The sequence below is a fragment of the Zootoca vivipara genome, chromosome 2, assembly GCF_963506605.1.
Source record: "Zootoca vivipara chromosome 2, rZooViv1.1, whole genome shotgun sequence".
In the NCBI taxonomy this organism is placed as follows: domain Eukaryota; kingdom Metazoa; phylum Chordata; class Lepidosauria; order Squamata; family Lacertidae; genus Zootoca; species Zootoca vivipara.
This window is the reverse complement of record NC_083277.1, coordinates 11,612,357-11,626,901: the sequence shown is the minus strand read 5'-3', so window position 1 is coordinate 11,626,901 and position 14,545 is coordinate 11,612,357. Positions and strand designations below refer to the sequence as shown.

The following is a 14,545-nucleotide window of genomic DNA, read 5'->3' as shown; positions in this document are numbered from 1 at the left end:
AATGTGTGGATTAGATACAAAGACCTGTTAGAACCAAAAACACCCAGATGGATTTCACCGGTAGAAGCTAAAACTCAAAAAAGATTGAACATGTCAACAGATTGGTTGAGATATAGGGACATATTAGTGGAAGAAGGTGTTCAAGTAAAGCTTAAACCATATGAGGTGTTGAAGAGTAAAATAAATGACTGGTTACAATATTATCAAATTAATGAAATGTATAAGATGGATAAGAAAGTTGGTTTTCAGATGAAAAAAATCTAAGCTGGAAACAGAATTGTTAGATTAAAAAAGTAAGAATTTATCAAAAATGTATAATTTATTATTGGAATGGCATACAAAAGATGAGCAAATGAAAAGTGTGATGATAAAATGGGCAAATGATGTGGGGCACAACATCATGGTGGAAGATTGGGAAAGGTTGTGGAAGCAAAACATGAAGTTTACCGCGTGTACAGTTTTAAAAGAAAATTTAATGAAAATGATGTATAGATGGTATCTGACTCCGGTAAAGCTAGCTAATATATCATAAACAAGACAATAAATGCTGGAAATGTAAAGAGCAAGAAGGAACTTTATTCCACATGTGGTGGACGTGCCCCCAAGTGAGAGACTTCTGGGAAAAGATTTATAATGAATTGAAAAAAGTGTTGAAAAACACTTTTATTAAGAAACCAGAGGCCTTCTTACTTGGGATAATGGGGGATGATATACCCAAGAAAGACGTTACTTTCTTTCTGTATGCCACAACAGCAGCAAGAATTTTATTGGCAAAGAATTGGAAGAATGAAGAATTACCAACTGTGGATGAATGGCAGAAGAAGTTGATAGACTATATGGAACTGTCTGAATTGACGGGGAGACTCCGGGATCGAAGTGAAGAAGCAGCGGAAGAAGATTGGAATAAATTTAAAGTATATTTGAAAAATAAGCGTATTATAGATTAGAATAAATGGTAGTGAGGGAGATAAAAGGAGGTTGTAGATAATTCAGTGATGTGTAATAAGTTTTGTTAGAGGATAATGATAACTTAATTAAGAAGTAAGATAGAGATCAAGTGTATAAGGATAAGATGTAAACGAGAGTAATAAGGTAATATTAAAGCAATAATTAGAGCTGAAATAAGATCTAGAATTTACTAAGGAAGACGTAAAGAAGCGCAGGAGGAGGAGGAAAGAGGAAGTCAGTAGATTAGAAACAAGGGTGATTAGTCAGAATTTTTGTTTTTGTAATTTTTTGTTTTGTATTTTCTTTTGTGTTTTGTATGTTTTTGTTGTTTAAAAAATACTTAATAAATACATTTATAGGAAAAAGAAAAAAAACTCAGTTCTTATTTCTTCTTCTTGCCTGGATCGGGCCAGGAGATCCATCTAGCTCTAGGAAGGCTCTCCAGCAGGGCCTGAAAGAAACGGCTGGTTGTTCCCTGTACCTGTCTTCAAAGGTAGACTGTCCCTGAGTGTGGAGGCTCAGTGCGACTCTCATAGCTGCTGTCTACAGGAGAATGTGGCTGTGAGTTTTTTTGGGGGGGGGCGCTGGAGGGATCTCTGAACCATGGCGCTGGATAGGCTTAAGACGACCCTGGGCGAGGGAATGACACAGAATTGCCGGGATTTGAAAGCAGCTCCAAAGGGAAGGCGTTGGGCTGCCGTCGGAGCATGACGAAGGCTGAATCCAGCTGAGATTCCTGCATTGCAGGCGGTTGGACTAGATGACCCTTGGGTCCCAACTCTCAAGATTCTATCATTCTTTCCTTTACATTTGTACTGCCGAGATCTTTTACAGGCCTACATGTGAAACTCGGAAAATTAGAATATCGTCGAAAAGTGTATTTATTTCAGCAACGCAACTTAAAAGGTGAAACCAATGACATGCAAAGCAAGATATGTCAAACCTTTATTTGTTGTAATTGTAATTATTTGTCGTTAGGCGGGTCAATTATAAATGGAATGTAACTAATGAAATGTAATAGTGATGTTTATTTTTGTAACTATTTGTTTTATTACTGTGGAATTTCCAAAAGAAAGCATTTGTAGAAATAAAAATAAAAAATAAGTTGCATTACTGAAATAAATGCACTTTTCGATATTCTAAATTTCTGAGTTTCACCTGTAAATCAATAACCAAAACGGCCCTCACATTTGACACCCCGCTTCCTTCCGCTGCCAAAATGCAAGCGCACCTTTCCTCCTCTGCAATGAAGCGTGCAAAGCCAAAACAAAGGAATGCACCACTTCTCACTGTCAGACACGCGCAGCCCGGGTTGCACTTCTCTTCCCCTTGCACCTGCCCTCCTCCTTCCCCTTGCAAGACCAGCCGCCCACCGCGCCTTCTGCAAGACCCATTAAACCACGCGCACGACCCACCCCCTTTTTACTACAGGGAGGCAGCAGGCAAGAAACCTCTAATGCGGCGGGGAGCTGCTAGTCCTGCTTTCGCCTTTCCAAAACGCAAAGGGTTGTGGGCGTTGTAGTTTTCTGGATTGTTGCCGCTTTGTTAAACCAGGGGTCCCCCGCGCCTCCAATGGCTGCAAGTATAAGGAATGGCAGATAAACTCCGATTGCATATGGGCTGAAGGTGATGGCAAAAGCTGGGAATGTTTGAGTCTGTGTGTTTGTGCATGGAAACTATCTTAAAGAAGTCCTTTTAATTTTTCTTCTATTCCCACCTCCTTTTCTTCTATTTTTTGGCTTTCCTTTGGTGCTTTTCTTTTCTCTTTCCTTGTTTTTGTTTAGTTTCTTTTATTTTGTGGTATTATGAGTTTTAATAAAATCATTTTTTTAAAAAAACAAACAAAACAAAAACCCTGACTTTTTTTTGGAGAAATACACCTGTATGCTTGGATATTGTCATCTTTTTGCAGTGTCATTGCAGTGTATGGGCTACAAGCAGGCTTAACCCCAGTCATTGTTGCTGTTTGTTAAAAGATCCAATAAAAACTGATTTTTAAAAATATGAAGTTATATATGTATTTGACATAATACAAAATCAATTTTAAAAATATAGCACCATAGAATTGTAGAGTTGGAAGGGACCCCAAGAGTCCTCTAGACTCTAGACCAACCCCCTGCAATACAGGAATCTCAGCTAAAGCATCCATGACAGGTGGCTATTTGACCTCTGCTTAAAAGTCACCAAGGTAGGAGAGTCCACAACCTCCCGAGGGAGCCCCTTCCACTGTCAAACAGCTCTCACTGTCAGAAAGTTCTTCCTGGTGTTTAGCCGTAATCTCCTTTCTTGTAACTTGAATCCATTGGTTCAGATCCTTCCCTCCAGAGCAGGAGAAAACAAGCTTGCTCCCTCTTCCATGTGACAGCCCTTGATATATTTGAAGATGGCTCTCCTATCTCCCCTCAGTCTCCTTTTTTCCAGGCTAAACATACCCAGCTCCTTCAACCATTCCTCATAACTCTTGGTGTATATTGCGGCCCTCCATTTGTTGCTAGACTGCAACTCCCATCATCCCAGGCCATTTATGCTGACTGGGGAATGATTGGAATTGGGAGTTTGTCTGTGTGTACACACACACACACACACGAAAAGAAAGGGAGGGCCCTGTGTCTTATTACACCAAAACATGGCAAAGTTTCCCCATTTTTCTATGAATGATTTGACTGAATAAATGATCTGCTGATTTCTATGAATGATCTGCTGGTTTCTAAACCAGAGCTTTAAAAAAATCTCTCCAGCATTTTGTTTTGAGTGTTGGCCTAAACATTGGCAAGCCACAGGTCTAGCCCCCCAGCCATGAAGCTCAGTGGGTGACTTTGAGCAAACCCAGCCTTAACCTACCTCAAATTGTTGCTGTGAAGATAAAATGGGGAAAAGAATCACATACATACACTAGTACTCAAAATTGTGGAAACTTTTTGGGAAAAGTGTATTTCTGAGGTTTGATTGCTCGTAACACCACTTTTTGGGGGGTAATGCCATAAAATTATATATCAATGAAAAAATAATTTAATGAAGATATGTAATACAACAAAGTTTGTTCAATGATCTGTATTCTATCAAAAGGGACATGGGTGGCGCTGTGGTCTAAACCACTGAGCCTTTTCGGCTTGCCAATCAGAAGGTCGCCAGTTTGAATCCCTGCGATGGAGTGAGCTCCCGTTGCTTGGTCCCAGCTCCTGCCAACCTAGCAGTTCGAAAGCACGTCAAAGTGTAAGGAGATAAATACCGGTAGGTACCGCTCCAGCGGGAAGGTAAACGGAGTTTCTGTGCGCTGCTCTGGTTTCGGTGTTCCGTTGCGCCAGAAGCGGCTTAGTCATGCTGGCCACATGACCCGGAAAAACTGTCTGCGGACAAACACTGCCTCCCTTGGCCTGTAAAGAGAGATGAGCGCCTCAACTCAAGAGTCATCCGCGACTGGACTTAACAGTCAGGGGTCCTTTACCTTTATCAAAAGTTATAGCCAAATTACCAGAAAAAGGAAACACAATTTGCCTAGGTTGATGCACAGTAGCTTTCCTTCATTTGAATGTAGCCAATGAGCACGAGTGTTGAGAAAGACAATCAGGTGTTATGAGCCATCAAACCTTGGACATAGCACCCCCTTTCGGAAATCCCCCTGCCACCATGTCCAGGAAAATCCAGACATATGGCAGCCCTACAGGAGAGAAAGGGTTAAACTCTTATTAAATATGTTTGTTTTTTTAATTAAAGTTTGTGTTCTACAATCTCAAATAAACATTTTACATACTTAAGATACCAACATCTCCCCTTCTTCTCTTTCCATGGTTCATTTTACATACCTTATATACCTGCATATTTTACAAAAATGATACCAATCGGTTTTCCATGAATACAGCCATCAAAACTTATTTACACTTGTTCTTGAACATTTAAGGCGGCGTGAAAGATGGCCAAAAAGCTTCTCCCACATTCTGAACAGTCATGGGAAGTCCCTCCTGGATGGGATCTCTCGTGCTCAATGAGGTGTGATCTTGCGGGAACTTTTGTAGGGTTTCTTCCTCGTGTGGATTCTCACATGTTGAACAAGGTTCCCTCTCTCGCTGAAGTTCTTCTCACAGTGGGGGCATTCATATGGTTTCTCTCCTGTGTGCATTCGCTCGTGTCGCAAAAGTTTACCTTTCTGTATAAAGGCTTTCCCACACTCTAAGCAAACGTAAGGTCTCTCCCCTGTGTGAATCCTCTCATGAATTATCAGCGATGACCTGCGGTCAAAGCTCTTCCCACAGCGCAAACATGTGAACGGATTCTCACCTGAATGTTTTTTTCTCTGATGATGTTGAAGGGCTGAACTTTTGCTGAACATTCTCCCACAGTCTGAGCATTTATTCTTATGCATTCTCAAATGCTTAACAAGGCACGATTTCTGACTTAAACGTTTGCCACATTCGGGGCACTGATACTGTTTTTTTCCTCCGTGGGTTCTCTCATGATTTACGCGGCTCGAACTGCACCGAAAGGTTTTCCTACAGAATGAGCACTGATAAGGTTTCTCACCAGTGTGGATTCTCCTGTGTGATTTAAGATCTGAACTCATTCTGAAGCTTTTCCCGCAATCTGAGCAATTATGCAGTTTCTCTCCTCTGTGCGTTTTCTTGTGCCTGTTATAGTTAGACAAACAATTGAAGCTCCTGCCGCAGTCCAAGCATTTGTAGGGTTTCTCTCCTGTGTGTGTCCTCTTGTGAACTTTAAGGTGCTCTTTCGCTCTGAATCCTTTCCCACACTCTGAGCATTGGAACGGCTTCTCTTCTTTGTGGATGTATTCATGTCTAGCAACATGCGCTTTGCTCTGGAACTTCTTCCCACAGTAGGAACAACCGTGTGGCTTCTCTCTGGTGTGGACGCGTCTGTGTAGCTGAAGGTTTCGGTTCTGCATGAAACTTTTCCCACAATCTGCACATGAGTGTGGCTTCTCTCCTGTGTGGATTCTCTCGTGTGAGCGAAGGTTTGACGGCGAGTTGAACATTCTCCCACAGTCCGAGCACGTGTATGGCTTTTCTCCCGTGTGGGTCCGCTGATGTATAACAAGGTAAGTGTTATTACAAAAGGTTTTTCCACAGACAGAGCACTTTTCCGATGGTTTTCTGTTCGGGGCTTTAGAAGGGGAGTTTCTCTTTGGTCTGCTCTTAATTTGTGTTTGCTCTTTGCTCTTCCGAGCTGGAATGGCTTTGGCCCTTCGATTCCCAAGACGCTTTCTCCGAGGCCACTCTGCTCCATGCCAGGTGCGAGAGCTCTTCCCATTTCTCTGGCTCTCTTCAGCCCTTTGCAACTGCACCTCGTCTGGATTCCCCAGGGTGAAACTTTCCGGCTGAACAGGTTTCTTTGTATTCACACTCACCTGCTCATCTCCTGTTGGAAGGAGACAGAAAACTGTCAATGTGTATTCTGAAAGGAGCTACGAACACTAGAGGAGGAGCAGGAAAAAGTCAAGGAAGCTTCCTGGGAACCGTGGGCTACTCACAGCTAACCTATGATTTATGCATGGTGTGGGGAAAGCAGAAAGGGGGCAAACTGCGGGCCAAACCCTTCTGACATCCCTGCCTACATCACAGGGTTGTTGTGAAGATGCTATGAGGGTAGAGGTGGTATACACAGCCCAAATGCCCTGTTTTTACATGGGAATTTGCAGCAATCTTCTTTCCAAGGGACCTATTATCTCCAGACCTGATTTGTTAAAATAATAACTGTTGTGTTAAAATAATAACTATTATTATTATTATTATTATTATTATTATTATTATTATTATTATACACACAGGTGGGGCTGTGGTCTAAACCACAGAGCCTAGGGCTTGCTGATTGGAAGGTCAGCAGTTCGAATCCCCGCAACGGGGCGAGCTCTAGCTGCTTGGTCCCAGCTCCTGCCCACCTAGCAGTTTGAAAGCACGTCAAAGTGCAAGTAAATAAATAGGTACTGCTCTGGAGGGAAGGTAAACGGCGTTTCCGTGCACTGCTCTGGTTCGCCAGAAGCGGCTTAGTCATTCTGGCCACATGACCCGGAAGCTGTCTGTGGACAAACACTGGCTCCCTCAGCCTATAGAGCAAGATGAGCGCCACAACCCCAGAGTCGTCGTCCGCAACTAGACCCAACGGTCAGGGGTACCTTTTCCTTTCCTTGCCTTTCCTTCCAAGACACTAATTATCTCCAGACCTGATTTGCTTCCCCACTGTTGCAGCACCCGATGCTGCCAGGCCACATTTGGGGGGGCCCCAAACCAAGTGTGTTAAAATAATAACTATTATTATTATTATTATTATTATTATTATTATTATTATTATTGAAACAGAAGTTTCTAATCAGTATTTAGAAACAGCAGCATGCAGGGCCCCTGACCAAAATCTATTCCAGCTACAGCCAGAATGCTAAAAGTGTCAGTTTGCATTTCTTAGAGCAGAAAGTATTGATCTGATCTGTAGAGATCTTTCCTATTATAGTTAATTCTGGAAGCTTCTCTGTGTGAAAGAAACAAGCAGAAGGTTCCTGATGTTTGGGTTATTCCTTCAGAGAGGCTGAGTACAGCTGGCCTAAACTGGTTCTCTTATCTCTTCTGTCAAGGTCATGCTGACTATAATAGTAAGGCCAGAAGGAGCCTGGGTTTCATTTTCTCTTTCTATCTCTTTTCCTTCTGGTGTGGTGTTCGGTACATAGTATGCTTAGTGTTACGGTTGTTAGAAGTTATTGCAAGTTTAAGTCTGCTGCAACTGGATTTCTTAGGGACAGTGCCAGTCCTGAATGTATTGGATTTGTGACCATTATGCTCATTTGCCTTCAGTAGCAGTAAAGCTCTGCTCATACCTGCCAAGTCTCCCGCTGAAAAATGAGGGACGCGGCACCGGAAGTTGCGTAGAAGCAACTTCCGGGCCACTCTTCCCATGTGTGGGCACGGGAAGTAGGGCAGAGCGGCACCAGAAGTCGCTTCTACGCATGCCCGGCGGCCATCTTGGTGACGGCCGCTGCCTTGCAGCCACCACCAAGATGGCTGCCGGGCATGCGTAGAAGTGACTTCTGGTGCCACTCTGCCCTATTTCCGGTGCCCACACATGGGAAGAGCGGCACCCAAAATGGAGGCTCCCGGCAGGTAGGAAACCCGCGGGATTTGCGGGATTTTTCTCCATTCAGGAGAACAGTGGGAAACGAATTAAAATCCGGGGGTTTCCTGCAAAAAAAAAAAAACAAAAACAGTATACTTGGCAGCTAAGGCTCTGCTGGATGAAATACAATTGCCTCTGGTCTATTTTTGGGGAATCCTGCAATGAGTTTAAGTTTTTACTCTGCTAACTATATGCTGGAATCTGCTCTGGATCAGTATTGAGTAGAGTTTCAATGACAAACAGGAGCACTGGACTTTTAGCATTCTGTCCCTCCCCGTGAGGGGCATGTTGTGCAAAATGAACACAAAACAACCTGCAGGCTTGCATAAAGATCTAGCGTGGCATTGCGATTGGCGCAACTCTGAATGGCTCCTTGCCAGCCTCCGTTTCGAAATGGCTCACCTGAGCTTCTGCCTGGTGGGATCTCATGCTCCTTGTGTTCCTGCTGATCAGGTCCCCACAGCACTTCCCCTCGCTCCAGGGCGGAGATCAGGTCTGGTTTCGAAGGTTGAAATGCTGCTCATGAGAGGAAGAAAACACGAGAGTGTGGGGTGGGGGGAATTGGTATGTTACCGGAAAAAAGAACTCCTATTGTTAGTTAGAGTTCTTAGCCAAAATAAAAATAAAAAAATCCTTCCAGCAGCACCTTAGAGACCAACTAAGTTTGTCATAGGTATGAGCTTTCGTGTGCATGCACACTTCTTCAGATGCGAAGTTCTTAGCCTTCACCACAAGGTCCCAAGGTGAGTTCAAACCACTTTAAAATGATCGAGGACTGACTGCAGATACCATCTTATCAGGAGATAAGATATAGGAATTGGACCTTTAGTGTGGTGGCACTTGCCCAATGTTCAGCCCAGACGCGGAGGTCCAGCTCCAAGGGCCTTCTGGTGGTTCCCCCACTGCGAGAAGTGAAGTTACAGGGAACCAAGCAGAGGGCCTTCTCGGTAGTGGCACTCGCCCTGTGGAACGCCCTCTCGTCAGATGTCAAGGAGGTAAGTGTTCATACAACTTTTAGAAGACATCTGAAGGCAGCCCAGTATCAGGAGGTTTTAATGTTTGATAATTATGTTTCTGTTGGAAGCCACCCAGAGTGGCTGAGGCAATACAGTCAGATGGGGAGGGTACAAATATTATATTATTATTATTATCCTTTGAAATTCCCTCCCATTAAATGGCACCCTACTGAAGAACTTCCTCTTCCAACAAGCATTTTCAGTAAGTCAAATGGAATCCGTTCTGGAAGTCTGTTCAACTTCCAAAACTTTTGGAAACCAAAGCGCAGCTTCCAATTGGCTGCAGGAAGCTCCTGCAGCCAATAAGAAGCCGTGGAACCCCGTCCGACACCCGGGTTCCAAAGAACGTTTGCAAACCGAAACACTCATTTCCAGGTTTGCGACGTTTGGAAGCCAAAATGTTCGACTTGCAAGGCGTTTGGGATCCAAGGTACGACTGTAGATATATTTTCCAATCTGCATCTGTATTGGAATTATGTTTAGACGTTCACATTTCTTATGGTTTTTGTGCCTGCCATTCTGGGATCCTTTGGTGGGAAAGGCAGGAAATAAATGTAATAATTATTACTATGGATGATGATGTTAATGTTTAAAGCATCAGGCCCAAGCTGGGTTCAACCCTATAGCTCCATTACGGAGACCTCCACAGATCATGGGTAACCCCCACTGCACAAACACACCATTTGCAAGCGTAGTCACACGTCTGCCTCCTAATGTGCGCATGGGTTCACCTATTGCTGCAAAGAGGCATTTTATAACCCCTGAGATCCAACCAGCCCACCCTCGCCAGCTGTTGCAAGGCAAGGGTCAAGTATCCTGGACCAGCTATAGTCTCCAGATGTTTTTCAAATGCCCTGTAGAGCACATTGCAATAACCCAATGGTAGCACTGAAACACCTGCCCTCCTCACCAGCCTCAAGGGTTGTTGTTATTCTTAAGCAGAAAGGGAGGGCATGTCTCTGTGGCCAGGTCTATTGTTTCACATAAGGGATGCTCACCCACGGAAGCCACATTCTCATAGCTCTTCAGCATGACGTCCCTGTAGGTGGCTCTTTGCGTTGAGTCCAGCAGAGCCCACTCTGCTTTTGTGAAATACACAGCCACATCCTCAAATGCTACAGGCTCCTAAAAGAAGAAGGAAACTTTTGAAGCAACTGCCAGCCTGGGGCCACGCTTAAAAGCTGGGAGATTTGCAATGGATTTTCTGTAGTTTCATCACCAGTTCAGCAACCTTTAGAACAGGCATCCCCAAAGTGCGGCCCTCCAGATGTTTTGGCCTACAACTCCCATGATCCCTAGCTAAGAGGACAAGTGGTCAGGGATGATGGGAATTGTAGTCCAAAACATCTGGAGGGCCGAAGTTTGGGGATGCCTGCTTTAGGAGGCCAAAGGCTCCACGCAACTGATCTGAGAGCCAGTGTGACATCATGGTTAGAACACTGAACTAGGACCAGGGAGACCAGTGTTCGAATCCCCACTCAGCCATGAAGCTCACTGGGTGACCTCAGTCAGTCACTTGTCTCTCAGCCTAACCTACCTCATAAGGTTGTTGCCAGATATTTGTGGCATTTGAAACCACCATAAATCCATCACCGAGCAGCACTTCCAGCACTGCAAAAAAATGCAGCAGCGTCAGCAAGCAGAATCACCCGGATGGAGTAACAAATGACTCAAGCACAAGAGTTTCCGAGGCGTTTACTTGTCTTGCCCGTAATGAGCTTAATGGTTGCAATATATACCATTAGTCCAAAGGTTTTCAACCCTTTTGAGTCCACGGCTTCCTTGACCGACTACATTCTTTCTGCGGCACCCCTGTGAGGCTCAGGAGCCCAGTCCGTCACCCCTTGTGGGGTATTTCCTCAGCCTCCTCTACCTTCTCCTTGGGAGTCCTCTGGGCAGCCGCTGCTACTGCTCCTGGTCTCTGATCTGCCCCCCTGCCCCAAAGAGAGGTGCCTCCTCACACTGCCCCACAGGGGCCTGGGAAGAGGATGCTCCCAGCTTTAGTGGCCCAACAGAGACAGGCCAAAGGTGAATATGAAGCCAGCACCTTACCTTGGGAGGCAGCAGTGGGTATTGCCACACCTGCATGGTGGAAAGGGTCCCCTTCAGCACCGGGCACTCAGCTCCCAGGCAGGCCTTGTGGCAGCCTCCCTCCCCAGCCTCCCACTTGTCTGCCCATTCCCAACAGCAAGGGCTGGTGGACTGGCTGGCTGGGCTCCCTTGCCTGCCTGCTTGCTTACTCCAAGGTGGCCTCAGCTCCTGGCAACCAGCAGCCCCAGAGGCACCGTTCACCTGTGGAGCTTGTAGCCAGGGCTGCTGTGCAGCTGTGGAAGCATTTGGGAGGCAGGGATGCAAGAGGGCATCAGAGGAGGAAGGGAAGGAAAAGAGGGACAGAGGCCAGTGTTGCCAGCGGCACTCCTGACCATCATTCAAGGCACGCCAGGGTGCCACGGCACGCTGGTTGAAAACCACTGCATTAGTCCATAATGGCTGCTGAGCCCCTCTCAGTGGTACAACTTAGTCACAGCAGAAGAGATGAAGAATGATTGGAGTTCTCACAGCTGCTGCTCCAGAAGCTGCACATGCGCAAGATGACCAGTCAATCACCTTGCACATGCATAAACAATCCAGGCTTTTCTGCCAGCTTCCGGAAGCTACTTCACATTCAGATAACAGAAACTCTCTCAGAGAGCTTTCTGACAAACGAATGACCAACCCCAGAAGTTGTGAGGATAAAACAGAGGGGAGGAGAACCATGGACGCTCCCTTGAGCTCCTTGGCATTAAAGATGGTATATAAATGCAATAAATAAATTAATCTAAATCAAACTAAATCAAAGAGAATCATGATAGGACAGGAGTTAAGAGGATGGCCTATGAGCTCTTTGAAGAAATGCTCTCTGTGTGAGAGATGCAGGCATAGATATAGATAGGAGTTTGTTTTTGAGTTGGGAAAATGTTCTGCGACGGGAGTCTAAGGCCTTGTTCTGACCAATGCTGCAAGCCTGCGCAGCAATAGCAGTTGGGAGCTAACTTGTCAGCTGGAGGGGTTACCTGTCTGTTATGGGGGAAAGCAGTTTCTATTAAAGCTGAGGAGCTGGAAGAGATGGGATCTGAAGATGTGATTAAAAAATAAACAGAGAAAAAAAACTAAGGAAAACAGCTAAGTCTTGAGCATTATTGCTACCCAGCATGCTGCTAATGCTCGCTTGGTGGGGTATGTTGTTTGTTTTGTTTATTTGATCGTAAGTCGCTTTGGGTTGCCCTGGGCAAGTCAAAGCAACTAACAAATTTAATAAATCATCACCACCACCATCATGTACACACAATAAAAAGGATTTCTGGAGGGGCCCCAAGATAAGTGCTATTTCCACTTTCCGTCTTGCTATGACAGTCATCGTCAGCTATCTCAAACAATTCTCGCACCTGGTTTGTCTCCACCGCGGCCATTCTTTGTCAAGCCAATGCAGCGGAAGACTCTGGGAACCATGCACCTCCTGTGAGAGGAAGAAAGTTAATTCAGAAAACGTTGTGATCCTCCTTTTTTCCTCTCTTATGGCTGGGCCCCTTAAACCCACCCTCCCCCTCCCCCTCCTTCTCTCTCCCTTTTATACAGTATTGCAAAGCCTTAAAGCAGACCTTCACCCACCTCTGAACACCAGGAGGTCTCATCATCTCCAGAAACTCCTGGAGAACCCTGCCCTAACTCCTTACAATCTAAATATACCGTAATTTGAGTGGGTGGAAGATATAGGGTTATGGCATGGCATTCTAGAGCAGACTCCTATGAACAAACGGAGCCCTTAGAGAACCATAGAATTCTAGAGCTGGAAAGGGGACCCATAGGGTCCTCTAGTCCACCTCACCCCCGCAATCCAAGAATCCTGTCCACAGCCATCCCTGAGCGGGAGCCAGACACAAGGATATTAAGGCTGTGACGGGGTGAGCTCCCGTTGCTTGGTCCCAGCTCCTGCCAACCTAGCAGTTCGAAAGCACGTCAAAATGCAAGTAGATAAATAGGAACCGCTACAGCGGGAAGGTAAACGGCGTTTCCATGTGCTGCTCTGGTTTGCCAGAAGCGGCTTTGTCATGCTGGCCACATGACCTGGAAGCTATACACCGGCTCCCTCGGCCAATAATGTGAGATTAGCGCGCAACCCCAGAGTCGGTCACGACTGGACCTAATGGTCAGGGGTCCCTTTACCTTTTTAATATCCCCAATTAAGTTTCAGGGTAGCAAACTCTGCCAAGTAACTAATTCAATCAGTTATGGATGCAGATATTTTCACTGGAACATTTCACTGGAACAGCCACATATTTTCTCTGGAACAAGAGCAACAAGAAATGCAAAGAGGGAGGAGACGATGGAAGGAACACAGAAAATAGCCCCCCCCCCCGCACTTTCCCTAAAAAGGGGGAAAGTTTGCATAGAAAGACAGACAGGAATGTCTCTGAGGCCCAATCCAAGCAAGGAATTGGCTCCCTAGCAAAAACCAGCAAGCCTCAGCAGCCCCCATGCCCCTTTCCTATACCTGCAGACGCCTCTCTGCCCACCGAGAAGCAGCCCCGAAGAAAAGGAGAGCGAACCGCGAGGCTGAGGAAGCAAGTCCCCCAGGCGCGCGCGGGAAGACCAAATTCCACTGAGCATGCTCAAAGGGAGTGTGCGCATGCTCAGTAGCAGCAACCGAAGCCTTTCCCCGCCCCTCTCACGCCCCCTTCTCTTGCCCTCACTTAGAAACAGATTTACCTGGAGCCTCTACTGACTCCATAACGTGGGCGAGGAGGGCTAAAATTTGCAAGGGTGGGGAAGATGCGGAGATGCGGGCACGTGTGTGTGCACATGTCACGTGTGTGCGTGATCGATTGTCGTGGCCGAGCTTTACTCGCTGGTTAAAAGTTGTCCCCGGCGACAAATGCAGGCGCGGGCAGGGCTTGAGTACCTGCCGTAGCTGCTTGGTTAAAGGGGATATATGGGCTCTGTGGTGGGTCACCATGCCCCTTATGAACTCACTTTTGAATACGGAGGAGAAACAGGAGTAGCATCTGTTCTACATTACCCAGTTCCAACTTCAAATAGAGCAGAAGGGTCCCCCCCCACATATATTCAGTAAAATAGAAACACCGTCACCCGAACTCACCCCCACCCACCTTTCTCCCATCTACCTCTTTTCCACCTTTCCTTCACAATGTCTCAACAAATGAAACTGATCTGAAAAAATGTCAGGAGAGACATTGCACATATTTCTGTAAACCAAGAAAATCCTTAATAATAATAATAATATAGAGCAGACGGGGTATTGGGGTGAGCCCTGGTTCAAATCGTTGCTCTGCCACAAAGTTTGCTGGCTGCTCTTAAAATAATAATAATATTGTAATAAAAACTAAAATTAAAAAAAAATCCTTCCAGTAGCATTGTAATAATTTATTGTTTATACCCCGCCCTTCTGGCTGGGTTTCCCCAGCCATTCT

The 14,545-nt window shown here is 45.5% G+C and overlaps 1 protein-coding gene across 3 annotated transcripts; it reads right to left on the bottom strand.

Annotated features, from left to right (window-relative positions):
• Window positions 1-4,650: 4,650 nt before the first annotated feature.
• LOC118080983 (zinc finger protein OZF) lies at window positions 4,651-13,724 on the bottom strand. Of its 3 annotated transcripts, XM_060270730.1 has the most exons (6): window positions 13,609-13,704; window positions 13,281-13,399; window positions 12,503-12,573; window positions 10,076-10,202; window positions 8,464-8,577; window positions 4,651-6,318 (listed from the first exon to the last, which is right to left on the bottom strand). In XM_060270730.1, the coding sequence occupies exons 3-6, from the start codon at window positions 12,524-12,526 to the stop codon at window positions 4,928-4,930; spliced, it is 1,656 nt and encodes a 551-aa protein (XP_060126713.1). In that variant the 5' UTR covers window positions 12,527-12,573; window positions 13,281-13,399; window positions 13,609-13,704; the 3' UTR covers window positions 4,651-4,927. The 3 variants fall into 3 exon arrangements, with proteins under 3 accessions (XP_060126713.1, XP_060126712.1, XP_060126711.1); XM_060270729.1 differs by lacking the exon at window positions 13,281-13,399 and having other exon boundaries at window positions 13,609-13,724; XM_060270728.1 differs by lacking the exons at window positions 12,503-12,573; window positions 13,281-13,399; window positions 13,609-13,704 and adding an exon at window positions 10,615-11,282.
• Between the last annotated feature and the right edge of the window lie 821 nt (window positions 13,725-14,545).

Coding starts and splice junctions, on each gene's coding strand:
- LOC118080983 (XM_060270728.1), bottom strand. CDS start 10,659: ATGGTGGTTTCAAATGCCACAAATATCTGGCAACAACCTTATGAG. Junction 8,578..10,075: donor TGAGAATGTGGCTTCCGTGG/GTGAGCATCCCT, acceptor TCTCATGAGCAG/CATTTCAACCTTCGAAACCA. Junction 6,319..8,463: donor CCCACCAGGCAGAAGCTCAG/GTGAGCCATTTC, acceptor TCCTTCCAACAG/GAGATGAGCAGGTGAGTGTG.